This window comes from Apus apus, chromosome 2 (genome assembly GCF_020740795.1).
Source record: "Apus apus isolate bApuApu2 chromosome 2, bApuApu2.pri.cur, whole genome shotgun sequence".
NCBI classification, from domain to species: Eukaryota; Metazoa; Chordata; class Aves; order Apodiformes; family Apodidae; genus Apus; species Apus apus.
The window spans coordinates 145,468,138-145,495,214 of NC_067283.1; the positions used below are offsets into that span (position 1 = coordinate 145,468,138).

The window sequence follows — 27,077 nt, forward strand, 5'->3', positions numbered from 1 at the left end:
TTTCAGGAAAGCTCAGTCAGCTGTGCAGTGGGCACTCTGAACAGGATGGGTTGCTTGGGTGTCAGGGAGCATCCTGTGTCCTCTTCCCTGAGGGGAGGCTCTGTGATCCCTCTTTGTCCAGTCCTACTGGCTCTCCTAGCAGAGCACCCTGAGCCCCTCTCAGTCCCTCCTGATGTCTGTGTTTGGCCCTTTGGTAAATAGCAAAGGATGAGGCTCATGTCAGTGATACCCACATTTAGTAGAAGGACTTTAGCTTTGGCACAGAAGCTGCTATTGGGCAACACATTGCTTGCTTGTACTCTTGAAGCACCCCAGCCACCAGCCAACAGGACTAGAGGTGGTGTGGGTAACAAAAAAATAAAACCAAACCCAAAACAGTAGAATATTCAGTTGGAAAGCACCTACAACAATCATCTTGTCCCACTGAGTCTGAGTAGCTTCTTGACTTTGACAGGCTTGAGCAGTCCCACATGAATCTTGTGAAGTTCAACAAGGCCAAGTGCAAGGTCCTGGGCTGGGGCCAGAACCTGCCCTTCATGTACCCATGCTGACTGGGCTTGATCAGGTGTGTGAGGAGAACTCCCTCCTTCATTAACTCTACTTCCCTTCACAGTGGTAAACAGCTGGTTTGGAAACCAAGAGAGAATATAACTCATAGAATTAAGCTCCAAGAGGGGACAAGTAATTTAAACTGTCACTTATACAAACCATCTTGTGTCAGCCAGTTACCTCTGTATTTAACCCAATTACTTGTGTTGAATAAAAGCATAGCTTGCAGTTGGCAAAAAAATATGTACAATATGTGACACCTAATTTACAAACATAAAGAGATGGCTCTATAATCTCTCCTGAGAGTCAGTGCCAGGCATTAATCACACTCAGCATTAAACATTTGGGCCTTATTCCTCATTTGAATGCTGCTGGATCCGTTGGCAGCCACTGCTTTTCAGCCACTGTTGCTTGATTAAGGAATCCATTGGCACAGAGGATTATTTTTTTTACCCAAAGTTATTCCTCTACTATAAGCCACTCATTGCTAAGCCATTTATTTGACAAATTCAACACAATGAATTTCTTAAATATCCTGGTGAAATGCATTTTCTCCAGTCTAAAAAATCAGCTGTTCTTTTTTGCTCACCTTTTTTTTGATTCGTAAGGTGGATTTTTGCCCTTGAGAACACAAATTCCCACAGGGCATCCTGGTATCATTGTCAGCAATACCATATACTGTAGTAAAATAATTTTACTTTTCCTGCTCACTTATACATCCAGAGATTAGTACTGTAATACTGCTTGCTATAGCACTGTCAAGGATATGCATGTTTAGTGATTTTCAGGGTTGTTTCTTTCCACAGCACAGTCCCTTGTTTTATATTGACCAAAGTGTCAAGGGAGCTTTGAAGATCTGTGACTCTAACAATACATAAAGCATGAAACAAACCTCAAGTATCCATTAGTTTTTTTTAAAAAAAAAGTCTGCATCAAGCAGTTAAAAAGCAGGAAAAGCTAAAGACACAGATTGAGATGTCCCAGTAAACAGAAAATCGTGATTAAATTGCACATCAGTTAAATTCCTCGATGGAAGTAACCTCCCATCTAGCTTTGAGCCGTCTGTGCTGCACCCTGGCAGCAGCGTGGCTGTGTCAGACCCAGATGAGAAACAAAACACAGCAGTTTGGGAATGTAATTTAGAAAAGCTCCACAAGAGGGTGGTACTGACCAGGAGCAAAGCCTGCTCGGGAAGTGTAACCGCGCTCTGAGAGGGTTGGTCTGCTGGGGGCTTTGCATTGAGGCTGGACTTAGATGGTCGCGCTTTTGGGGGCTCTTTGAAGATGGAGATCCAGCCCCAGTGTGGCTGGTGCTTGGACAGTCCTACCTCAGCTGATTTTAGGGTTCTAAAGTAGCCGAAATACTTTCTATATATATAATAGTTGGTAATTCCATGTATTGAAGTAAATGTTCTTTTAAACTACCCTATTGGTCATTTCAGCTTTTGAGATAATAGGGAACAAAGTCTTACTCTAGAAAGAAATACAGCAGCACCTGACAGTAAAATGTATTCCCTTCCCTTTATAGGAAAAGAAAAAATTGGATAACCCCTTTTTACAGGGAACATGACTGAGTCAGAAAGACAGATCTAATTTAAGCCATCACTCTTCACATGCACCATACAGAGCAGTATCTATATCCATATTTAACTCCTTTTCTTACCTTCTTGCCCTAGATACTTTGAGTGAATTTTTTTTTCCACACTTGAGAGTCTGAAGCAAGCAAGTCTCAAACTCGAGTCTTGTAAAAACAGAGTTTTCTGTGTTGATTTTCAAAGCAGCTCCATTTTCTTTTTCTCATTGCTGCACACTTGGTAGAGAAGTCGTTCTGTCAGGACACTGTGACAGCTGTGTATCTGTGGCAGAAAAAGCTCAACCTCAGGGTCCTGTTGGGCTCATTTCCAGACAATCCAGCATGAAAAAATTTCTCCAGCACTGATGGAAGCTGAAAGCAACAAGCGTTCTTGAAAATCATCTCCATTTTAGCTAAGAAAAAAACCCCTTGAGATTGTACCTGAAGGAACCTGTGAGGAAACGTGTAATTTCTGGTAAATTCAGCATGTTTATGTTTCCTGATGTTATGTTTCCCCTGCAATACATTTGTACTCATTCTGCACTTCTTTCTCCTTTTGAAAGGTAGATGACTCCTGGTTACCCCTGCTGATGTCCTGGAGACCCAGCCAGCCAGCAGGTGTTATAACTCAGACCTATTACAGAATCACAGAATCTTAGGGGTTGGAAGGGACCTCGAAAGATCATCCAGCCCAACCCCCCTGCCAGAGCAGGATCACCCAAAGCACATCACACAGGAAAGTGTCCAGGCAGGTTTGGAATGTCTCCAGCAAAGGAGACTCCACAACCTCTCTGGGCAGCCTGTTCCAGTGCTCTGTCACTCTCACAGGAAAGAAGCTTTTTCTGATGTTTACGTGGAACCTCCTATGTTCCAGTTTGCACCCATTGCCCCTTGTCCTATCACTGGACATCACTGAAAAAAGCCTGGCTCTGTCCTCCAGACACTCACCCTTAACATATTTGTAAACACTGATGAGGTCGCCCCTCAGTCTCCTCTTCTCCAAGCTAAAGAGACCCAGCTCCCTCAGCCTTTCCTCATAAGGGAGATGTTCCACTCCCTTCATCATTTTTGTGGCTCTGCACTGGACTCTTTCAAGCAGTTCCCTGTCCTTGTTGAACTGAGGGGCCCAGAACTGGACACAATATTCCAGATGTGGCCTCACCAAGGCAGAATAGAGGGGGAGGAGAACCTCCCTTCACCTACTAACCACACCCTTTCTAATACACCCCAGGATGCCATTGGCCTTCTTGGCTACAAGGGCACATTGCTGGCTCATGGTCATCCTCCTGTCCACCAGGGCCCCCAGGTCCCTTTCTCCTACCCTGCTCTCCAGCAGGTCAGCCCCCAACCTGTACTGGTACATGGGGTTGTTCTCCTCCAGATGCAAGACTCTACACTTGCCCCTGTTGAATTTCATCAAGTTTCTCCCTGCCCAACTCTCCATCCTGTCCAGGTCTCACTGAATGGCAGCACAGCCTTCTGGTGTGTCAGCCACTCCTCCCAGTTTAGTGCCATCAGCAAACTTGTCAAGGTTACACTCTGTTCCCTCATCCAGGTCGTTGATGAAAATATTGAACAGTACTGGCCCCAGTACTGACCTCTGAGGGACTCCACTAGTCACCGACCTCCAACTAGATTCTGTCCCATTGACCACAACTCTCTGACTTCTTGCAAGAGACTGCAGTGGGAAATGCAAGAACTGTAGCTTAAACTCTTGGCCTGGAGAAAGGGACATGGGCTCTTCACCACATGCAAGTAGAGTCCTGCAGGAGGCCACAAATGCTGTTAAAGAGCTTCCTGCAGAGCTTTCATCCAGGAATATTTATCTGCACTTTGACTGCAGTGCTCTAGAGCATCTAGAGAGTGTCCATGCTCTACTGCTTTTGGAGACACTGCTTTTCTCACCAGTCCTTGCTGTGTACCTGCCTACCACTATATTTTTCTTCCCACTCCCCATGATCAAGCCAGGAAAGGAAGATTGCTCTTGGCTTTACACCAGTCCCCACTGCCTGTGTGTGTAGCTGGTTGCAGTGGGCAGCTAGGATTCAGCCAGCAGCTCTACAAAGCCCAGCTGCCACAATGGCTCTGCAGAGCATGTCCACCCCCCGCCCTGCTCATCATTTATGAGAGACCCAACCTCTCCCTGGAGGAAGAGGCAGGCCAGGAAGAACCATCAACAAGCCTGATTCTGCTCATCAGCTTTCACAAAGCTGAAAGAGGCTGAAATTCTTGAAAATCCACCTGGTCTTACATGCAGAACAAATTTGAGAGCCAGAGACCTGCCCTAAGCTAGAGGTGCTAGAATCCATTGGACATGGATTTGGCATTGCCAAAAAAAACATGTGGAAGAAGCTAGAGCAGAGGTACAGCTAGAGCAGGACATTCAGCAGTCACTATTTAGAGATGGTAAGACAGACAAGAAGGGTGGAGATAGGCAGCAGTTTTGGCAGCTCTCTGTCTGTAGTTGTAGCAGTGAAACAGGCTTCAGCCACGGTTGTGGGTACCTGAATAGTCCCATCATAGAGAGACTACTCAGTGAGCTTGCCTTGAGGTACAGGTAACACCCCTCTGGTGAAGGAACAGGAAGTTAGAAGGCAGTGCAACCTTTCTTCTAGGGGTTCCTGTATCATTCATCAAAGGTCAAGTTTGATCTAGCATAGCTGAGTGAATTTCAGTCACTCTTATCAAGAAAATTGTTAAGATGTGAAAAAACACATGAACTAAAGCCTTGCCAGAGAAGAAAAAAACAAACAAACCAGAAATGAAGCTGCTGAAATTGTAACAGCAGCATAAGGATTAGAGAATTCTGATATGAAAGGCATAACATCCTAAAAAACAAACCAGAAGAGCAACAGAGGTCAGCCCCTCCCCACCTGACTGATGCTCTTCTGAAAAGCAAAGAGCCACAGGGCATCTCCAGGGCACTGAGCATGTGCTTATCCCAGTAGCTCATTAGTTCTAGCTCTGTATTTGTTATGCATTTTGGCCAACATTTTTGTTTGATTGTTTCGTTCTTCGATCATATTTATCCTGCCTGAAAAGTCTTTGCTGAGACAGTAAAAGATACCTGAAAAAATTGGCTTCTGATACCTTCATCTGATTAAGGTGAATCTCTATAAAGATCAGTATCCTCAAGGAGGTGAAATAAGAGATGAGAAGTGTCACTAAATTAAGCTTGGACTGCAGAGGAAAATATTCAGTTCTCCCATCCAAAAGAGTATTTTGCATAGTAGTACTTTTTCCAGTTTTTATAGATGAAGAAGCAATTGCACCTCATAATGAAAAATTAGACTAGATGCAGAAAAGACTGAAAATAAACAGGCAAGATGGGTGGCTAGGAAAATATACAGAAATGAGTGGAAGAATTTACCTGCACCTTGAAATTATGAATTTTCACAAGTTTTTATTACATGCTTCTGCAGTCTAGGGAGACAATCTTTGGTTTACAATCCAACCAACCAATCAAAAAAAGCTGCAAAATGGCACTTGCCAGCTGTGTGGATTCTCTTCACCAAGTTTTGTAGATAAGGCATCTTGCTGTAATGTGCCCCTCCAGAGCCTCTAATTACAGGCTGTCCCCATTTTTACTGACATTCCCAAACTGTAATTTTGAAGTCATAAACTTTACCTGTCCTTGACATTTATAGACATCAAATGATTTATAGGTAAAACACTTTTCTTACCAAGCAGTATCTTTTGTTATGAAGTCATGTGGAATTTAGCATGTGGCAATTAGCTCTCTTGGAAAGTAAGTCTGCTCAGCAGCAGGAAAAGCTCATTCACAGCAAAGTCAATGTGGATTAATTTCTGTCTTATACATTTATTTTTTTTTTTTTTATTTTCTAAGCTCTCTTTGCTGGTCTCTTCTAGTTGTCTTCCTTGTCCTGTGTAGCTGCCCTTGAGAGCTCACCTGAAATTCTAGTGCATGTGTGGATTACAGCTGGTGTGTAACTTGCAATTCCACCTCATGGGAATTCACAAATATGAGCTGTTCTCCCTGTTTATAGGGCTAATGCACCTCTTGCTTCTCATTGCTCCATACATAACTTGAAGACTCTATTGTCTGCTGGGTGAATCTGAGCTCCAGCTATGCAGAAACATGGCCTCTGGGATCCTGACAGGTTTGCTGCAAAGAGAAGGAACCATTTGGATTGCACATGGAGATAGACACTACAGAGACTGCTCTTCTGTTCAGTGTTGCATAACTGAATAAAAGGAAAGACTTTCTTAATAAATGCCACTGCATTATTGATATGCTTCTGTACCTTACCTCTGCCTTCTAGTTTCTTTAACCTCATTTTCTCTTCTCAGCATCTGTAGTCTCTCTGCTGTCTATTAACCCTACTCCTACATCACCACCTTCACACCAGGACAACTTATGCCTGTAGTGCTTTGTGAAAACTTTCTGTCTTCAGCAAGGCACAACTAGGAAAGGTCTATGGAACAGATCTTCAAAATCAGAGAAAGCCACAGAATCCTGGCACTGCTGGTGTGAGGACTGTTGCTTTTAAAATAATGGGTTAATCTTCCAGCTCCTTCTGTCCCAGTCAGCTGACTTGGGATGATGGATATCATTGACTGAACAGTCGCCCACTCGATACAGTAGGAAACAAAAGTAAACATGTTGATTACAAAATCACAATGTACAATCTAACAGATAAAATGATAGAAAATCAGACAGCGTAATTCCAGCCTTGTAGGAACACAGAACCAAGAAGGGAGCAAGTGCTTAGAGATGTAGCTGTTGGGGCTGACACAAGGCATGTGGCTACACTGCAGCCTGTGTTGCCTGTATTTCTCAAGCACAAATAACTTGAAATTGCTGCCTGGACACCCCAGGCACTACAGTTTTGCCCCTAAAGAGCTGCCTTCTGAAATATTCTCTTCTATCAGACTGCAAAAAACATAATAGCTACTGTTTTCAATTCACTAATTATGCATTAAAAAGACAAATTATTTTGCAATCTTCCTGCTGGGGTAGAAAGAAAATAATGCTAAACATCCCTTTTAACACTTTAGAAATACTGTCTGTCATCAGGATGAACTTTCACGATGTGTTGCACACTATTTTAAACTTCCTAGTGGATCTGCAATTCATGCATTACATACATGACAATGTTTTTGCTGTTTCTCAGACATTAAGCTGTATTTTCTGACATTTATCAAAAACATACTGAAAACTTCTGCAGAGCTCATTGTGATCAGTCTTGAGAATACCTGCCTGCACTGCACTACTTTCTTAGAAAAATTAATTAAACCACCCAGCTTCTCAAGATAATAAAATCCCCCATGAAGGATGACAGTTTTGTATTCCTTCACACAGCCACTGACTTAAATGCAACAATCACAGCTTTTTAGGCAAGTGGCTTCTTGCTCAAAGCATCTCTACTTCTGAATAATTGCAGCTTCATACAATCACACTTCTCATTTTGCAGGAACCCCACCAACTTTTCATCTACCAGGCTCTGATTCTTCACATGATGAGTAGTGAAACATAAGGACAGATATTTTTCTTTCATCGTTTAATCTGCACACCAGACTTTCTCCACCTAGTGCAGATCTCCATCTCCATCCCACTGTAGGTGGATGACCATTAATTGGATGAGCAGTGAGACCAGGCTCTATGTCATGTGTAGCATGTTCAGGGACAGTGAGGCTCAGCCTCATGCAGCACATGCTGGTCAGTTCTGGAGCATATAAGTCTGATACCTCAGATACTGGTCCAGGGTAATTGAGACCAGGAACTAGGGGCATGTCTTGTGTTTTATGGGTCTGGATCTCGGGATACATCTGACATCTCCTTCTGCACAACTGGCAAAGTCTTCATCGAGTCATTTAGTTTTTGAAGCCTGGAGTTCAGCCAACCATTTCTGGTTTTTTCCAGTATCACATGGCTGCCCTGCCAACTGCTGGTTGTCCATGTCTGAAAATACCATTCTGCTGAGGGAAGCTGCTTCTGGAGGAGGGCTAAGAGAAAAGTCTGCTCAACTTCAGCCTCTTCTTGGGTGTCTTTTTTTCCTGGTTGTGAAGTTGTTATGGAATTTTAGAAATACTTGTTTCAGCCTTCTCATATTTGCCACTGTGAGGTTCAAATAAGTGAAAGATGTCTCATATGTCATCTTGACAGTGCTTCACTAGGGAAGCAAGAAGTTTATTCTAGAAACAAAATTTTTAATAAAGACCAAGAATGCACATAAATCCAAAAACTGAATAAATGGGTTGCTTTGTAAAGTTGGAAACTAAAGGCCATATAAAAAAAATTAGTAACTCTGCCTAACTATCTACAGAAATACTTTCTTATTTACAATAATGTAAGCAACAAAAGATAGTTCTCACAGTGAATAAAGGAATGCAAATTTGTCGAGCTCTTCACCACAGTCAGGACAGTGAGAGTAAATGAAGAGGTAGTGGGGAGCCACCCACTGTCAGTGTCAGTGTCTTGGCTGGAAATACAGAAATGATCTGATAACATGTGAGCTGCATCTGTGAGTGCTGCATTCAAACCCAGAATTCTGTGATTGATTAAATTCCCAGCGCTGACCCCTCCGAATGTGTATCAAAGACTCACGAATGACATAATCCTGAAAGACATTTTGCATGAGTATTTCATCAACAGAAGGTCACTTATTGGGGTGGAATAAGAACAAAAATACAGTTTTGTTGGTCCCTAACAAGGTCTAAGGACAGGGTGCAGCCCACATTAACTCCTTCCTGTACCAACTGTGTATTACTGCCCTCTCCTCTGGCTCAGGCACACTGGCTACAGGGTAACTTGGACAAGACAGAAAGTTACAGGATCATAGAATCAATTATAGAATCATATTGATTCTAGAATCAAGTTGATGTTCTATAAGGGGTTACACTTACATGTTGACACAACATCTGCATGAAGGAGGATCCACAGGGGGTGAAGAGGGAGTTTTGAGTAGTTTGCAGTAAAGTGAAGATGAAATTTTATTCTAATCTTAACATCATTATACCATTATCTTAGTTCACATAATTCTACTTCAGTCTGTTTTCTTAACCAACATTCTTCTATGAGCCGCTTCAGCTTGTTCTGGTCCTTGGTACAGTTCTGACTGTGCACTTGCATTTCTCTGGTATTATCTTCAGGAGTTGCTGGTTCATGTATGTCAATTGACATATCTTGTTCTTTAGAAGGCTTCTGTTGGTTCCAGTAACTTCAAATTTATGGTACTTCTTGTGTCTGGTCTCTAGCATGAAATACCCAGAAGGGTTATATACAGTTTAATTTGGTCTTACAAGATTACTAAGTGACTCTGTGGAGCTCAGTCCATTAAAAAAGGCATTTTTAGCAGGCACAGGGAACATTTATAAACTGAATATAGGAAATCAAGTGCAGATGTATTTAAGAGGTTCAGTCTCAAGTGGTTTAAACATAAAACTTGCTGACAGCTCTAATAACCCTAGTTCAACCTATGGAAAAGCAACTCCTGCTGTGAACACATAATTTACAGGTAGATGCCCATGATTACGGGTGCTTCTGCTGCACCAGAGTTCCTTTCATCTTGGAGGGAATAACCATTGCTGATGAATGAGATCCGTGTCTTTATCATACAGAAAAAAACCCTGGTGCTTGATCTTTTCAACTCACGGGATCTTTTCTTTTAGACCAAATTGAGTTATTTGATGATTGAACTAAAGCCCCTCTCTTACTTGCTCCCATTTTCCCATGTATTCATTCAAGCCTACCACATGGTTTTCAATCTCGTTTTCACTACATGGGAAACTACTAATCATTTTTCCTCTCTTCAAAATCCATTCCATTTTACCAGTGCCAAGGTTCTCATCTCCTTCTGCTCCATTTGCAGGTGATTGGTTCTGCTAATTCTTCCACCAATTCTGCCTGCAGGGGGGTTCTGACATGTTTCTTAGCTTGATCACTTCTAAGCATCATTATACTGTGATAGAGACACGTGCAGTATTGTTGTGCTGTGACAAGCACATAGCCCAAGAAAGGTCCCTCTCACAAAGGGAGGACCACAGCTATATGCCCTTGTTCAATGCTAACAAAAGGATTATTTCTATTCTGTTTGTTCTGTCCAGCCATAAAAATAATCCCAAATCTCCAAGTTCCCCTTCCCATCTACAAGTCTGGGACACAGAGATTTTGTCTTATCTCTCACCTCCCTTTTCTCCCAGGGGTTTTGCATTTCTATGCCCAGTTTGCCAGCTTGTCCCTGCCCCTCTGGCCATCCTGCAGCTGCACCCCTGTGGCTTGGGCAATCCCAAGCAGAAAGACAGGATGAGTGGAAAACGGGCTGAAAACAGTCCAGAGGAGAAGGACTCGGGGGTGTTGCTCAATCAAAAGCTCAGCATGAGCCAACAATGTGCACTTGCAGCCCAGAAAGCCAACTGTGTCCTGGGCTGCATCAAAAGAAGCGTGGCCAGCAGGGCCAGGGAGGTGATTCTGCCCCTCTGCTCTGCTCTGGTGAGACCCCACCTGGAGTGCTGTGTCCAGTTCTGGAGCCCCCAACATAAAAAGGGCATAGAGCTCTTGGAGCTAGTCCAGAGAAGGGACACAACAATGATCAGAGGGCTGGAGCAGCTCTGCTATGAAGACAGGCTGAGAGAGCTGGGGCTGTTCAGCCTGGAGAAGAGAAGGCTCTGGGAAGACCTCATAGCACCTTCCAGTATCTGAAGGGGCTACAGGAAATCTGGGGAGGGGCTTTTTACCCGGGCTTTTAGTGAGAAGATGAGGGGCAATGGATTAAAACTGGTGGGAGATTTAGGCTGGACATTGGGAGGAAACTCTTTCCTGTGAGGGTGGTGAGACCCTGGCACAGGCTGCCCAGGGAGGCTGCGGATTCCCCATCCCTGGGAGTGTTCAAGGCCAGGTTGGATGGGGCTTGCAGCAACCTGGTGTGGGCGAATGTGTCCCTGCCCGTGGAAGGGGGTTTGAAACCAGATGATCTTTACACCCCCCTGGATCCTGGGAGCTCCCCGCCCTCCGCCCCCGGTCCCCGCACCCAGCACGGGAGGCCGCGGAGCCCCCCCCGTGTCCATGGCAACGGCGGCGCCGCCGGCCCCGCCCTCCCATGTCGTCACATCGCCCTAGCCCGCCGGCGGGCTCAAGCCCCGCCTCCCGCCAACTCTGATTGGCCGCCGGGCCGTGGCGCCATCTCGGCATAGCCGCGCTGATTGGCCGGGCGCTGCTGAGGCACGGGGCGCGCGGCACCACGAAGCGGCCGCTGCTGATTTGCATAGCCCCGCCCCCCGGGGCGCTCGCCTTGGGGGGACCGCGTTGGGCGGGCGGGAAAGCGGGGCCGGGTCGGGAGGCGGGGCCGGGTCCTGGTTCTGCCTGCGTGGGGCGGCTGCTCGGAGCTGCCCGGAGCTGCTCGGAGCTGCTCGGAGCTGCCCGGAGCTGCCCGGGCGGAGCGGCCCCCGCGTGTCCCCGGGGAGTCCGAGCCTGCCTCTACCCGTGGGGGGGCGTCACTGGGCGTGGGGGCTCCGGCCGCACCGCCGCCAGCCCGGGAGCATCCGTCCCGGCAGCCGAGGAGGGGCTGGGCGCGGCGGAGGGCTGAGCCCGGCCCGAGCTCCGGGCCCTCGCTGGCTTTTAAGAAGATCTTCTGATTTCTTTTTTTTTTTTTTTTTTTGGCGTTTTTCTGAACCTGTCTCCGGGCTCTTGTGGCAGCCCAGCGAGGTGGGGCTTGTTTCCTCTACAGGAGTTTGTGGAGCTCCGTATTCTTTCATTGAGATCTCTTTCCCGTTCAATCGCAAAGGGAATCTTCGCGTTTCTGTGCGTACGTTTTTCGTACCTTGCACAAAACCCCCTTTTTGGGCAGCGTCCATCGACGGGAGAGCTTTGCAGGAAGCAGCCAGGAGCAGTGACCAGTCCCCCTCACTATGTGGACATTTCTGGGTATTGCCTCCTTCATCTACGTGTATAAAAAGTGTGGAGACCTCATGACTTACGCTAATAAGGAGGTGCTGCTCTCCATGCTGGTGTTTTTCTCCCTCGGCTTGTTGCTGTCGTACAGGTACCACTTCAAGGGGCCCAAGCAGCAGCAGCAGCAAAAGACCCATCGGGGGTTGCTCTCAGATGTTCTCTCAGCTTTACCACTTGTTGGCTTCTTCTGGGCCAAACCCACCCCAGGATCTCAACAAGTTGAAAAACCCAAATCCAGAAAGGTAGGTTAAATTCAGAGGTGGCATGTGGGGTGCAGTGTCCTCCTGGTGTTTCCTCTGACCCCTCTGCCTTGGTGAGGAAAAGGAGCTAAGAAAGGGTTGGAGAGAGTTTGTCTTTAGATGCTGATGTCTGATTTGTCATTTTTTGCATTAGTTTAGGATGACAAAAAAAAACAGTTTAACTTACCTAAGTGATAGACCAGGGTTTTTCTAGACTAAAAGTAAATGTATGTTTGAAGAAAGAATTGCAGTAAAGGATTATTATTATGCTGGTAGGAAAACATCTTCAATCGCCAGTCCGTTCTAGAGATGAAGGACTGGAGCATCTCTCCTGTGAGGATAGACGGAGAGAACTGGGATTGTTCAGCCTGGATAAGGCTCTGGTGGATCTCCTCAGTGTATATAAATACCTGAAGGGAGGGTTCAAAGAGGATGGAGCCAGGCTCTTTCCAGAGGTGCCAACTCACAGGACCAGAGGTGACGGACACAGATTGAAACACAAGAGGTTTCCTCTGGACATCAGGAGACAGTTTTTTACTGGGAGTGTGACCGAGCACTGGCACAGGTTGCCCAGAGATGCTGTGGAATCTCTGTCCTTGGATATACTCAAAACCCAACTGGGCACAGTCCTGGGCTGCCTGCTTGTAACTGACCCTGCTTGGTGTTGGGGGCTTTGGACCAGATGACCTCCAGAGGTCCCTTCCAACCTCAGCCGTTCTGTAGCTCAGTGATCAGCTTCCCATTACTTCTGTATAAAACACATTTGTCATGGCAACTGCAGTTAGGAGTGATTTTAAGATTATTGCTGTGTTATTGCTTGTACAATAGCTACAGAACCTGAGCTCTTATCATCAGCCTGCTCTGCTGAGCCCAGCAAGAGACTTGCTGTGAGGCAGTGGTGAGAGCTGTAGTTGGTGGCTGGAGCTTAGCTGGAGTCCTGCCATCTAAGAGTAGTGACTGGGCAGGCATATTCAGTACATCTGTGGCTCAGCACTGTTTGGCTACTTGCCTGTGTGCCTCTAGGCATTTTCAGCTGGGCACTGACCCCTTGCACATAGGACATTTTTTTTGGCTGCAAGTTCTGGATTTTGATTTTCTGGTAAAGCCTGCTTGTACCCCGATTTCTTGTTTTATTTGAATTCCGATAGTTGTTTTTGCACACCCTTGCTGTGTTGTAGATAAAAACACAACACTAGAAATCCTGGTGTCAGTGTTGTTCTAGGCATTTATTTCACTGATGCCATCACATTTTTACCACTGTCAGCACTGTAATGCTGAGGCATTTGCCAGAGTGCTTAGGAGTCAATTCTTTATTCTACCAGCTGGAGAAGTGACTTGCAGGTTTGCTCTGGAATTGCCCTTAAAACTTCTCACTTTGAAGTGTATAGAATTAGATGCTGTTGAGAAAGTGCTATAACCTAGCTGGTCTTCAGGTACCAATTTGTATGTTAATGTCCATAATCTGATGTCTCTCAGTTCTTAGCAGTTTTAAATGTAGGTGAATGGGAATTTTGCTCTGCTTTTGACTGGTGAGTTTTCATTTTGGGACCACTTCTTTGTAACATTTTGCAGGTCGTTGCTTCTACTGACATGTTCCTATGCTGAGTATTACCATAAACTGTTATTTTGGTAGGTAGGTTCACTTACACTAAAATTAAAGATAAATACATTTTCCAGTGAATCTGATAACTTTTTCATTGCAAAGTGCTAAGCCTCCATGTAGTAGTTGCTCGCTGATGTGAACGGGTTGGTGTGCTACTTTACAAAGAGTAGGGGGCAACCTTGGCTTACTTGCTTTTGTAAGAACTTGACTTCCAGTCTCTCTTGAGACTATGTTACTGATTTGTCTTGATCAGCAGGGCAGTTTTTTAACAAGTATCTTGATTTTGTTTGAGAACGTTTTTCTGTTTAATTTCTCGTTTTGTTTTTGTTGCTTTGTAAAGTACAACTGATTTCATTTTAGACAAAACTAAACTGGAAGCTGCTCTCCAAATACTGCTGCTCTCTCAGTCCCCTGGGTAGAACTAGTCCAAAGTCAGCTCTTTGACAAGGTTATGAAACAGATACATCAGCACATGTACCTTTGTTGGCTTTCTTTTCTAAAGGGTAAAAGAGAAGTAAACTCCTCAGAGGTACATCTGACAGAGACAGCTCCAAATGCTACGTTATCGCTTCAACATGATCCAGAGATCATAATTGTGGGATCAGGTGTCCTTGGTTCTTCCTTGGCCACAGTCCTCTCGAGGGATGGAAGAAAGGTGACTGTGATAGAGAGGGATCTGAAAGAACCTGACAGGATAGTTGGAGAACTGTTGCAACCTGGAGGTTTCAAAGCACTTAAAGACTTGGGTCTTGAAGGTAAGTGCGTTTCAGAATGTCAATGTATCGAGAATACAAGGGTTTCTACACTCACTTATGTTTTTAGAAAAACCATCTCTACAGGGAAAATGAAGAAATACATTACTATGCTTAATATTTGAATTTAAATTGCTTGTGTATTTCCAGTCTGCCATTTTGAAATACTCGTCCTTCAACGTCTGTGTTATGATAAGAAAATTAGACTCTATGTAAAGAAATAACTATATCAATAAATAAGCTTTCTTAAAGCCTTTTTTTAACTCATCTTTTGGCTTATATTTTGCAGATACAGTAGAAGGTATAGATTCACAAATAGTAAATGGTTACATAATTCATGACATAGAGAGCAAATCAGAGGTTGAAATTCCTTATCCAACATCTGGGGATGGCCACGTGGCAAGTGGAAGATCTTTTCATCATGGCCAGTTCATCATGGGTCTCCGAAGGGCAGCGATGGCAGAACCCAAGTGAGTCACCTTGTGAACAGCATAGTTGGGATCCAGAGGTTCATAAGCACTGTTCTCAGCATCTGTGAGATTCGTTATCCATCTTGCTCTGTCCCAACACAGAAGGCTGCTACCAACAAGACTGAGAGAATGTAACAGTTATATTTACTTGCTCTGATTTCTGTAGATGTGTTCATGAGTTGCTTATACATCCCACATTAGCTTTTGAGACAGGTTCATCTTTAAACTATGGGAATATAGACTTCAAATATTAGGCAAAGTACTGGCCCATCCAAGTTCAGGGGTAAAGAGGTGATTCTCTTCCACTGGTTCTTGGGTTTGGCATTTTCCCAGAAGTGACCTCAACGAGCAGTGCATAGAACTTACATGGTCAAGAAATGAGTGACAAATCTGGTATAATGTCTTAGAAAAAAGTGAACACTCACTTTGGTAACCAAAATTGCAACTATAATATACATTTAAAGCTGGTAGGACCTGCAGAACTCTGATTCACCTGCTGTTAAGGTGACGTGTTGTTTTACTCCCTTGCTGTTGAAGTTTCTGTTAATGTAACAACCACGTATGTTTGGATACAGCCAACCTGCCTGTCGCCTGGCAAAGTAAGCCAATCACAATCTGCTCTGAGATTTCTGTGCTGGCTGACATATAGAAAAGACAAAAATTTAGTTGTTTTTGTTCTACCTGAGAGCCTAAAATAGCAAGCTGTTGTATTCTCACGTGGACGTTTAGCTTGTTTCTTCAAGTTGTGGAATTCCATCTGGAAATTAAAATATTTGTGAGGAAGAGGGAGTGTCCGCTTCAGTTTGTCAAGTCTGAGCTGCTGGGTTCAGGTCTAACAGCTCAGACCCAAAAAAGGGGTTAAGTTTACCAGAGGTTTAATTTGTGAAACCCAGATCAGCCTGACTGGGAGGTGGATGTTAAGGATGCTCAGTTCAAATTCCAAACATAAGCATTAGCAGAAATTTAAAAGCCTAAATAACCAATGAAGAAAAAAAAAGTGTATTCTGAGTTCCTGAGGTGAAAAGCTGGATGTCTCTGTCCTAAACAGGTTGGTTAGACTATCTTGGACTTATCTGAGAATTAGGTATCTCGCTTCACCTAGTGTTGGAGTGCAACTTTGCATCTTGCTTCTGAGTTCTGCTTGGAATCAGCTCTATTAGCATTTCCCACCATTTAGCAGGGATGACTTAGTCAGCTGCCTGAGTTCTGACTATGATTGGGTGTCAGTTTTAGAATATTCTCAAGTATCAAACTGAAATTAATGATAAGCACTTTTTGACATCCAGTGTGGCTTCTGAAGGTGGTCAAGAATGCATGTTTGTAAAATTTAAATGAAGTGTTTGTGTTGCCAGAGAAGATTAATTAAAATCTGACTTTCCTTCTGTGGCTAGTACCTTGAATCTTGCAATCATTAATCCTCTTCCATTCAGTTCTAACACTTCTGTTTTATTTCAGTGCAAAATTCATTGAGGGGACTGTGTTAGAATTGCTCGAGGAAGATGACTGTGTCATGGGTGTTCGGTACAAGGACAAAGAAACTGGAGACACTAAGGTAAGGGAGTTTTCTGTTACATCCTTTGTGTTGAGAAAATCTAAGGTTGGCTTATATTTTTTTATTTAAATGTATATACAAAATGTTTTAAAGAGCTGTTTTGGAGAACTGGTACAGAAATCTGGATCATGAACTGGTTGAAAGGAAGAAGTCAGAGAGGTGTGGTCAATGGGACAGAATCTAGTTGGAGGTCCGTGACTAGTGGAGTCCCTCAGGGGTCAGTACTGGGACCGGTGTTGTTCAACATCTTCATCAACGACCTGGATGAGGGTACAGAATGTATCCTCAGCAAGTTTGCTGATGACACCAAGGTGGGAGGAGTGGCTGACACCCCAGAAGGCTGTGCTGCCATTCAGAGAGACTTAGACAGGCTGGAGAGTTGGGTGGGGAGACACTTGATGAAATCAACAAGGGCAAGTGTAGAGTCTTGCATGTGGGGAAGAACAACCCCATAGACCAGTAGAGGTTGGGGACTGACCTGCTGGAGAGCAGTGTAGGAGAAAGGGACCTGGGGGCCCTGGTAGACAGGAGGATGACCATGAGCCAGCAATGTGCCCTTGTGGCCAAGAAGGCCAATGTCATCCGGGGGCGTATTAGAAAAGATGTGGTTAGTAGGTCAAGAAAGGTTCTCCTCCCTCTCTATTTTGCCTTGGTGAGGCCACATCTGGAATAGTGTGTCCAGTTCTGGGCCCCTCAGTTCCAGAAGGACAGGGAAATGCTTGAAAGAGTCCAGTGCAGAGCCACAAAGATGATGAAGGGAGTGGAACATCTCCCTTATGAGGAAAGGCTGAGGGAGCTGGTTCTCTTTAGCTTGGAGAAGAGGAGACTGAGGGGCGACCTCATCAGTGTTTACAAGTATGTTAAGGGTGAGTGTCTGGAGGACAGAGCCAGGCTTTTTTCAGTGATGTCCAGTGATAGGACAAGGGGCAATGGGTGCAAACTGGAACATAGGAGGTTCCATGTAAACATCAGAAAAAGCTTCTTTCCTGTGAGAGTGACAGAGCCCTGGAACAGGCTGCCCAGAGAGGTTGTGGAGTCTCCTTCACTGGAGACATTCAAAATCCGCCTGGACATGTTCGTGTGTGATGTGCTCTGGGTGATCCTGCTCTTGCAGGGGAGTTGAACTAGATGGTCTTTCGAGGTCCCTTCCAATCCCTAAGATTCTGTGAGCCTGTGAAATAGTGCAATTATCCAGAATGTGAAAGATTCAGTGAAGGAAGGTGCTTTCTAGTTGATGCAGTCCTGGCATGTGGGAATTCTTGTTGTAACTTCTTATGCAGCTTCTGCTTTCAGTGTGTCTGGAGAATTCAGTTAATTAATTATTTATTGTAAAGCTGATCTATGTTGAGTGTCTGTGTTTTTCTGTTCTCTCTGTTCCCGTTGTCCACCACATTAGCTTTGAGATTTTTGTTCTCTTTAATAAGGTTGAAATAGAAATTTTGGGCTGTGTGCCAATAGTAAAGTTATAAAATTTATAACAAACAAGGCAACCAAAATAAGGAAAAGTCTTAGTATGTTGACTGGAAAAAGCGTAGCATGAATTAAGACACCAGGGAACCCAGGTGGGCAGGTGACCCATCTCTAATTGCACAAGTACTTAAAGCTTGCAGTCTTCTGAGACAGGAATTATAGGAAAGAGGTTTTGTTAGCTCTGCTGTCTCTTGAACTGTTTCTGAGCTCAATTCTATAAGTTCATATTATTTTACTCAGCTCTACCCTCGTCTGATTTTTGTCCTATTTCCCTGTAATGGAAAGGTCAGTCGTGTTACAAGTGACTGAGTCCCATTCCTGTGAAGGGAAGAACTGCTTGTAGAGGAGCCCATTCCAGGCAGGGATTTACCATGCACGGACTGGCTCACCAGGTGCTTCCATCCAATAGTAAAGTATTTTCCAGAAGCACTAATGGAACACAGCAAGCTTTTTTGCCTTATTACTTACATCCTGAAAGCTTAGAAGGAAAACAATTTTGTCTGCTCATGCCAAATGGATGAGATTATTGAATGCCAAGGACTAATGCTCAATAGAAACCTGCGGTCATTTGCAGTTAAAGCACTGAATAAACTGACAATGAGAAAGCTGTGTGTAGAAGGAAACATCTACCTTTACATGCTTTCTAGAATAATAATGTTGTATGAACATAATAAAGTGCTTACAAATATTTTTTAATTAGCAGAATTACTTGTTCATCTTAGAGAATTGTGTGTGTTAAACATTAGAAATTTGTCCATATATTCAGGCTGAACTTAATCAGTTTACTCAGACTGTATGTTGTCTAAATACACTGTGTGTGCTTATAGTTCCTAAGTATACTGGGAATTCTCAGAGTTCACTGCTTGGTATTTTATAGAAGATCTTGACAGGCTTATTGCATTTCAGTTTCTTGTACTTGGTTTGTTTCTGTGCAGTTGCTTATGCGTGCTTCTTTCATTTAAAATGTTTTGTGTTCTTTTTTTCTCCTAAAGGGCATTATAGGCTGATGGGAGCAATTAGTCTGCTTTCTTGTGATTGTTTTATCCAAGTTCCTACCCAGTCACCATAACTATGCTATCTGAATGTATGTCTGAAAAAGCTGGAGCTCATTGTTAGGCTAACTCTTAAAGGAAAGAGAGTTCAATACCAAGATGGGAAAGGCAAAAAATACTTGATTTCTTTATACATGTATTTTAAATTTGTTCTGTGATCCTCTTATTGTTTTGTAGAACATTTAATGTGCAAATGAAAATGAGGGCTTGGGAGTTGCTTCCCACTGTTCTGAAATAAAAATGAAAATGTCATACTTGTTTTTTCCTTTTTAAAAAAATTTTTCTTCCTTCTTCCATGCTACAGGAACTTCATGCACCTCTTACTGTTGTAGCTGATGGACTCTTCTCCAAGTTCAGAAAAAACTTGGTCTCCAACAAAGTTGTTGTTTCATCCCATTTTGTTGGTTGCATTTTGAAGGTAACTATTCTGACTATTATGTATAACACCATACAATCCAGTAGCTGCAGTGTCCTAGTGTGGGTCTGAATTTCACTAATTATGTTTTAGTTCATTACCTTTGTGCTTATGCTTTGCTATGTTGGCTGTTTGTCTACACTGAGAAACGAGAAGGATTTTTTTTTTTACAAGCAACTGGTGACATTTTGTTCTGTCTTGAATTCTAATATAAAATGTTTTCTAACAGAATCAATTAGAACTATGCTTTCAAATATTTGTGCAGCTGCTTTATCAGTTTCTGTATCCATCTGAGGAATGCTTGGCTATGTTTTAAACTCTTAAATTATTGAGGCATACAGTATACCAGCTCTAGGATAGCTCAGCTTCTTCTGTCAGACTTAGTGTATTTGGTACAGTTAAATAATTTTTAACTCTTAAATACTTTCAAGTAACGTTGAGTCAAGCGTAAAAAATCTATTTTGTTAAAAGTTAAATTTCTGATTTTAATAACAGAGTACAGCTTTAGTCTAAGCATATAATTGAACAAGGGAGGGTTTACAAAACTGGATTAGAATTCAAGTAGTTTAAACTGAGCACTGGACTTACTAGACCAGTTGTTAGAGAATAGTTTTATTTTTTTAGGAAAAAGAGGTTTCAGCATCTCATACAAGGATATTAGTGCTATACCTTATATAGCATTAGTTTCTGGATTAGAGGTAGCCACCATTGTAAAGCTTGAACCCAATTTGTAAAATTATTTCCCTGTATTTAGGTGTTTTGACTGGTGTGTATTAAGATCTTGGTAGCTAAGATAGTGACATTAATTTTTTCACAATACTCATGGCACTTGTTCAGGGAGCAGAAATAATGAGGTTTAAGTCATCCTGGCAGCTTGGGTCAAACTACCTGGTTTGAAGGTGGAGCACCTGTGTGAAGGTGGGGCACCTAGTAACCAGGTACTTACATACCTTCAGGAACTATAAACTTTAAGATAGTGAGAATCTAGGCTGGTAGCTGAGTGGTTGGAGAACTCAGGTAGGAAACCTGGCTGGGTCTTCTCCTCCATGGCTTCATCAATAACCATTGGACTAACAGCAAAAAGAATTAAGCAGAAGGAAACAAAACTACAGAACTGTCACTAGCCTGGGAACACTGACTTGGAGGAACTCCAGCAGTTCTTGGGTCCCTATTGCTATAGTTATCACTGCCCAAATGCCTCCTGTTAATCCACTTCTCAAAACTTAAATTTAAGACCTAGTCACACAGGACCCTAAGGTTCTTCCTCAGCTGGTATCTCCATGTAGTTGCATGCAGACTAGTGTATTTCTTTCCCTCCCACCACTTTCTTTATGAAAAGAAAACAAAATGATCTTACAAAAAACTACTACATTGATTACATTATAGGTTTTCAATGGCATGTATTAAATATTGGGGAAGTATTTAAATGAAATGTATAACTTAACCTATATCCTAGTAAATCTTAAAATGTACTGCCAAAAGAATTGTAACTACACTGAAGTTTAGAGCTTTCTTTTTGTGAACATTTCTCTTGTTCATCTGAGGAGAAAACTAAATTTAATATGAAAATGGATTTTATTTCAAAGTATTTCAGAAAATGTTTTTGTGTATCTGAAATTTTAAGATCCTTTCCTTAAGTGGTCTCAATCTTTCTCCCCCATCTTTTCTATTTAAGGATGCACCACAGTTTAAAGCTAATCACGCTGAACTTGTTTTAGCTAAAACCAGTCCAGTGCTAGTCTATCAGATTTCTTCAACTGAGACTCGGGTCCTTGTTGATATTCGAGGGAAAATGCCAAAAAATTTAAAAGAATACATGATTGAGAACATTCATCCACAACTACCTGGTAAGTCTAGAAAGATTTCCATCCAAAATTGTCACAGTTAAAGGTGCCCAAAAAGGCACCTTTTCTTGGAATCTTTTGAACTGTGTGGGCACATTGAACCACGTGCACAGTTGCTGTCTGACTAACCAGTCACCCTGCTCAACATCAAATAGGAGTTTGTTCAGCTCACATCTGTGAGTTTAGCATTTCAGAAGGACTGTATCTCTAAAAAGAGGTTGAAATTGGTTTTGTGTAAATTATTTTGGACTCTAAGTAGTGTAACTAAAATATTTGGTTATTGCAGATCACTTAAAGGAACCGTTCCTAGTAGCAGTTCTGAACGATCGGTTAAGGACTATGCCAGCCAGCTTCTTGCCTCCTTCAGCTGTTAACAAAAAAGGTGTGTACTATGAAATAAAAGGAGGGAAAAAGCCATTATAAACTTCTGGGACTTAAGGTTTTGTTGTCATAGACCTATACTTGTTCAATACAACTGTCACATCATTCTTCCATGAAAAATAATGTTTTGAAAATGTGTAGGTTGGATATAATTTCACTGCAGTGTTGATACTGATACCAGACTTCAAAACCACACCTGCTTTGTTTATAAGTTTAAATCACTCAGTTGCTCAAGCTCATACAAATGTGATCTTTTTAAGGAAAAAAAGATTAAAAAAGGAAAGCAATTACCTTGAAAAGTGTCTGTGTGTGTTTGTGTTCTTCAACACACTCATGCATACCCATAAGGAAAAAATATTTTGATCCTGATTTTCTTAAAGCCTTTTTCAGTCTGTTCAAAGAAAAAAGGATGTCTTGAATTATTTTGTTTTTTAATTGTTAGTTGTTATATCATTTTCTGGTGGGAATGAATTCATAGTAAGCTTTATTTTTATTTTTATTTTTTTAATAGAAAGGGTTTGAGTTCTAAAGTTATGTAGTGGTCATGCAGCATCCCATTAATTTTTCTTTTATACCTAGGTGTTCTTCTTTTAGGGGATGCCTATAATATAAGACACCCTCTAACTGGTGGAGGAATGAGTGTTGTTTTAAACGATGTTAAAATATGGCGAAGTTTACTCCAGGATATTCCAGACCTTTATGAAGATTCTGATGTTCTTAAGGTGAATCTTTATTTCCGACTTATTCGAGGCAGCCTTTGCTGCAATATATTCACACACTTTTAAGGTTAATACAGTTCAGGGCCCTGTAGGTTATTGGTGAGGCACAGCAGTTTTCAGAGCTTTGGAGAGAGAAATCATATGTTAGGCATCCACCAGTGAGTGGGGCATCCACTGTGATGTGTGTGTGGCAAAAGGCAGATTCAAAACTGTGCTTACCAACCTGTCTTGTTTTGCTTAAGGAGACTGGTGTGCTGGGTGTAGTCAGCCTGCTTAGCTAGTATAATTTGATATTCCCATATTAGCAGTGTATTTGTAACATATCTTGATTTTAAGCAGGATGGGTGTGAATCATCACACTGTTGTAATAGTTGGGAGGGTAACGAGCACCTGTACAGAGTTTTTCAAGACTCATCTTAGTGCTCCACTAGCCTCTTGACTACTGTATTAATCTCACAGTAGTAAATTAGGAGACATCCTTCTTCCCCAGGAATTGGCACCATCAGTGGTGATGCTGGGTTTATTTTTTCAGTGAGATATAGACCCAGAATTCTGATCAGTAGATAAGGTTTCTTGTTTATTCGTTTACTACTTTTAATTGGGTCAGGCATGGTCACTCGGCTAAATGATGTCTAGAATAATTATAGGCTACAAGAAAATAATTTGAAAAGTGTATTTGAAAATTGAGAAGCATTTAGAGGGACTCTGAACATCAGGACAACACAGGACTTAGCTGGACAAATGCAGATACTTAAATCTCCACTGGTTGTCTCAGGCTTTCATTTTTTCCCTACTTTTTCTCAGTCAGCAGAGGGAACTAGGTGTTACCTTTCAAGTTTCTGACCTGCTTCAGCCACCTACTACTATAGGATGAGGTGAAGCACACCCTGGAGCTACCTTTATTTTTTTTCTTCCAATATTTAGTGTAAAAGGAGCCTAGATAACTGGTTCAGCAAGTTTGCAAAGTTCATTAATGACCTAGCTTGGAACCAGTCTAGTCTAATGCTAAATCCACTCTATATTTTCACACCAATATGACTCTTACTACTTCCAGAAAATCCTTTGAATGCTTTTCTGTATTTATTAACAGAAATACTTTTTTGTTTGTTTGTTTTTCCCCAGGCAAAAATAACTTTTTACTGGTCAAGGAAAAAATCACATTCTTTTGTAGTGAATGTTCTTGCCCAGGCACTTTATGAGCTGTTTGCTGCTACAGATGGTAAATATATTTTAAAGATAACTTCTGACTAATCACAACTTGATAAATAAACATGCCTGGAGAGGGGATGTGTATGTCTGTGAACATATATCCACGTGTTTCTGTGTATGTATGTATATATAAAATATCAATCTCAGGGTTTTAATGAGTTATTTTGTGTTCTCTGTCTAGTTGTTTAGTCCTGGCATTATGCAAACTGAGTTTTAGAATTGTGAAGGAAAGTTTGGAGTTAGTATTTTAAAAAAACAGACAAAAACCTCACCAAAAAAAGAAAAACAGAAAGCACTTCTGTGTCAGTTAGTATTAAAGAATATGTAGATACTCTAGAAGACTATCCTTTTCTTAAATAAAACTAGATAAAAATCCAGCTGTGTTTAACAGAACACTGTTGAGTATGCTGAAAAAGTTCTTGATATGTGTTGAATGTGTTTGTTGAGTAATTTTAAATTTTTTTGTAGATTCCTTGCATCAGCTAAAGAAAGCCTGTTTCCATTACTTCAGACTTGGTGGAGAATGTGTCTCTGGTCCTGTTGGATTGCTCTCAGTGTAAGTCCAGTGTGCTGGCAATAGTTAATGATGTGGATTAGGTGGACCATTGAGATCCTGTGTGAGGATCTGCTTTGCTCCCAGTCAGCTCTGTACAAGGAGAGTGGTGCACATGAGCCTATATATTTGGTTGGTTGGCTTGGTTTTTTTTTTTGTGTTTGTAAAGCTGGAGAGCTTTAATGTAGGTGGCATGGGAGTGGCATGTAAGTTAATGTAGTTGGCATGAGAGTTTGAATGAAGTAGAGGGGTCCAGACTGGTGGAGGAGCTGGTGGAGACATTTCTTGCTTGACAAGTTGAGAACAGTGAAGGATGAGGTCTCCCATGGAAGAGCATGAGCAACAGATAAATCAGTAACTATTAGGGTGTTTTGAATGACTCCTCAGAAACTAGTGAATGCACAATAAATAACTCTAGGTTGAATGTGTGCTTTTATATTGCTCTGTTTTTTCAAATGAGAGCTAAGTCTGTTGAGAATAATCCCCTGGAGGTTGATAAGGGCAGATACAGACTGCTGGAAATTAAGAAGCAGGAGCAGTGTACATATGCTGTACTGTAGAAAGGAATACAGGGTGTGTAGCAGCTCCAAGATGACCAAGTTTTTATTTTTCAGTTGAGATCAGAGCTGCCTAAGTTGGAGGACCTTTTGTAATCCTGAGTGGGGGTTCTCCATTTGTGAAATGAAAATCTGTCAGTTCTTTTTGCTTCTATTGACTTGTGTTTTATCTGTTTGTTTTTAATACAGGTTATCTCCTAAACCAATGGTACTGATTGGCCACTTCTTTGCTGTGGCATTATATGCTGTTTACTTTTGCTTTAAGTCAGAGTCCTGGATCACCATGCCTCGAGCATTTTTCAGCAGTGGAGCTGTTCTTTACCGGAGTTGTTCTATAATATTTCCACTTATTTACTCTGAAATGAAGTATTTAGTCTATTAAAATCCAGGGGGGAAAAGTTTGGAGGAAGAAAACATGAATATCACAATGCCTTCAAAATCTGTGGACATGTACTATTTAATATTGTGTTATGTTTTCTGCTCTTCAAAATACAATTTCCTTGCTAAGGATTTGACTTAATTTTGGTTTTGTGGTTATATACATATATATAATATGTAAATATTCTTTTCTTTGCAATTAAAGTTAAAAAAGGAGTTAGCTGTTTACAAGGACCTTAATTAAGTGTTGATATGTGATAGGTAGTTGCCAGTTTTGACACTTTCATTTCTTGCTTTATCCATTGCTGAGTGCACCACTAATATTAATAAACTGAGAAATGAAAACTGTAAACTATATATGCTGCTATCATCTGTCATGCTTTTTTTCTGTTCTGTAGTTCCATAGGCTGTTTCTTTACTATTGTGAAACATTGAAACATACTTGATTTATTTCTGTAGGGTTTGCCTCTTTCCGTTGCAGCTAAGTGTCTGCTGACACTTAAAAGGACACTGTAAAGGATTTCAGATCTTGAAGTGTCACTGTTGCCAGTGCCACATTGCTCTTCTGGAATAATTCTTTACACAATTAATTTGAAGAATAATCAAATCACAATTATGTTGACTACTGCATCGTACTCAGGTACTGAAAGCACATGCTTTTTAAACTTTCTTCCTATCTCACTTCCTTTTGAAAACTTAGGAGTTTTGGTTTGGTGTAATTGTGTGTGTGCAAATGAAGTTTTAACACTGCCATGAACTGAAGCACAGCAACAAACCACATCTACTGAAACAAATTGAGTCCAGGCTATTTCCAGTATACAGTAAATTAATCTTTAAAAGTAATATTTAATGCTACTTCTTAAAATTCCTGGCAAGTACCATGAAAGTGTCCTTTCAATACCTGAAGCATGATTTTTTTTTTTTCCTGTAGAAATTTCTGCACGCTACTGAGGGGTTTGTGTCTTTTACTGTTGGTCACTCTTCCTCTCAATGTTCTCTTTGTCCATGTGCTTTCCTTTGGTCTTGTCAAGTTTCATTTTTTCCCCTTTCTTACGGTTGCTTTGCATTTGGCTGTATGGCTTTCGTGCTTTGGTTTGCTGAAACAATCACACATCAGTGCAGCCAGCAGCTTGGGGATCAGCCACAGGTTAAATTTTTCTGTCCTGGTGAAACTTTGTCTGTATCTTTTGAAAATGACAGGTTGCATAAGCTGTACATAAACAGACATTTGATGTTGGACCGTGAAAAAAAAATCTGTGGAGATGCTTTTTTAGTGTTTTAGTTGGCTGATATTTCAAATGACCTGTTCTTTTCCAGAAGCAAAAGTATGTATATTTTTCTAATCATGTCACTTTTGATACCTTCTTAAAATTACATGCATCATTACTATGTTTGTGTTTAAACTTTAGGGTAAAGTAATAATATTTTCAAGTAACATTATACATGGTAACTAAATTATGTCCCTTTAAGAGTATATAAACTTTACAGAATTTATACAAGTGTTTTCAAAATTTGTGATAATTTTGAAAATATTGATTAATTTTACATTTTCTATTTTTTATATTATTTTCAGTCTCTTTAAAGGATAAACAGTCCTGAGCCAAATATGCACCCTCAGCTAACTTAAATAAAAAGTTGTGATATCTGTAATTTTTTTTCATTGTGTATCTTTGGTTAATGAGCTTTTTTAGGTCCTGATTTAGCAGGAAGTACCAGTGTGCTTAAATTTGCATATGTGCTTAAGCTCTTTTTTGTTTTCTTGAACCTAGTGCCTGGTTAAGTGTCTTGATGCTCAGGGTAACAATCATGTGTTGGAAATTACAGTAGGGGAGAGAAAAATCTTGCCTGTATG

The 27,077-nt window shown here is 41.7% G+C and overlaps 1 protein-coding gene across 1 annotated transcript; it reads left to right on the forward strand.

Annotated features, from left to right (window-relative positions):
* Positions 1–11,441: 11,441 nt before the first annotated feature.
* SQLE (squalene epoxidase) lies at positions 11,442–26,875 on the forward strand. The gene is made up of 11 exons (XM_051611118.1): positions 11,442–12,273; positions 14,376–14,628; positions 14,915–15,095; positions 16,551–16,647; positions 19,474–19,587; positions 21,260–21,431; positions 21,715–21,810; positions 22,389–22,531; positions 23,651–23,747; positions 24,206–24,293; positions 25,037–26,875. The coding sequence occupies exons 1-11, from the start codon at positions 11,989–11,991 to the stop codon at positions 25,227–25,229; spliced, it is 1,719 nt and encodes a 572-aa protein (XP_051467078.1). The 5' UTR covers positions 11,442–11,988; the 3' UTR covers positions 25,230–26,875.
* The last annotated feature ends 202 nt before the right edge of the window (positions 26,876–27,077 follow it).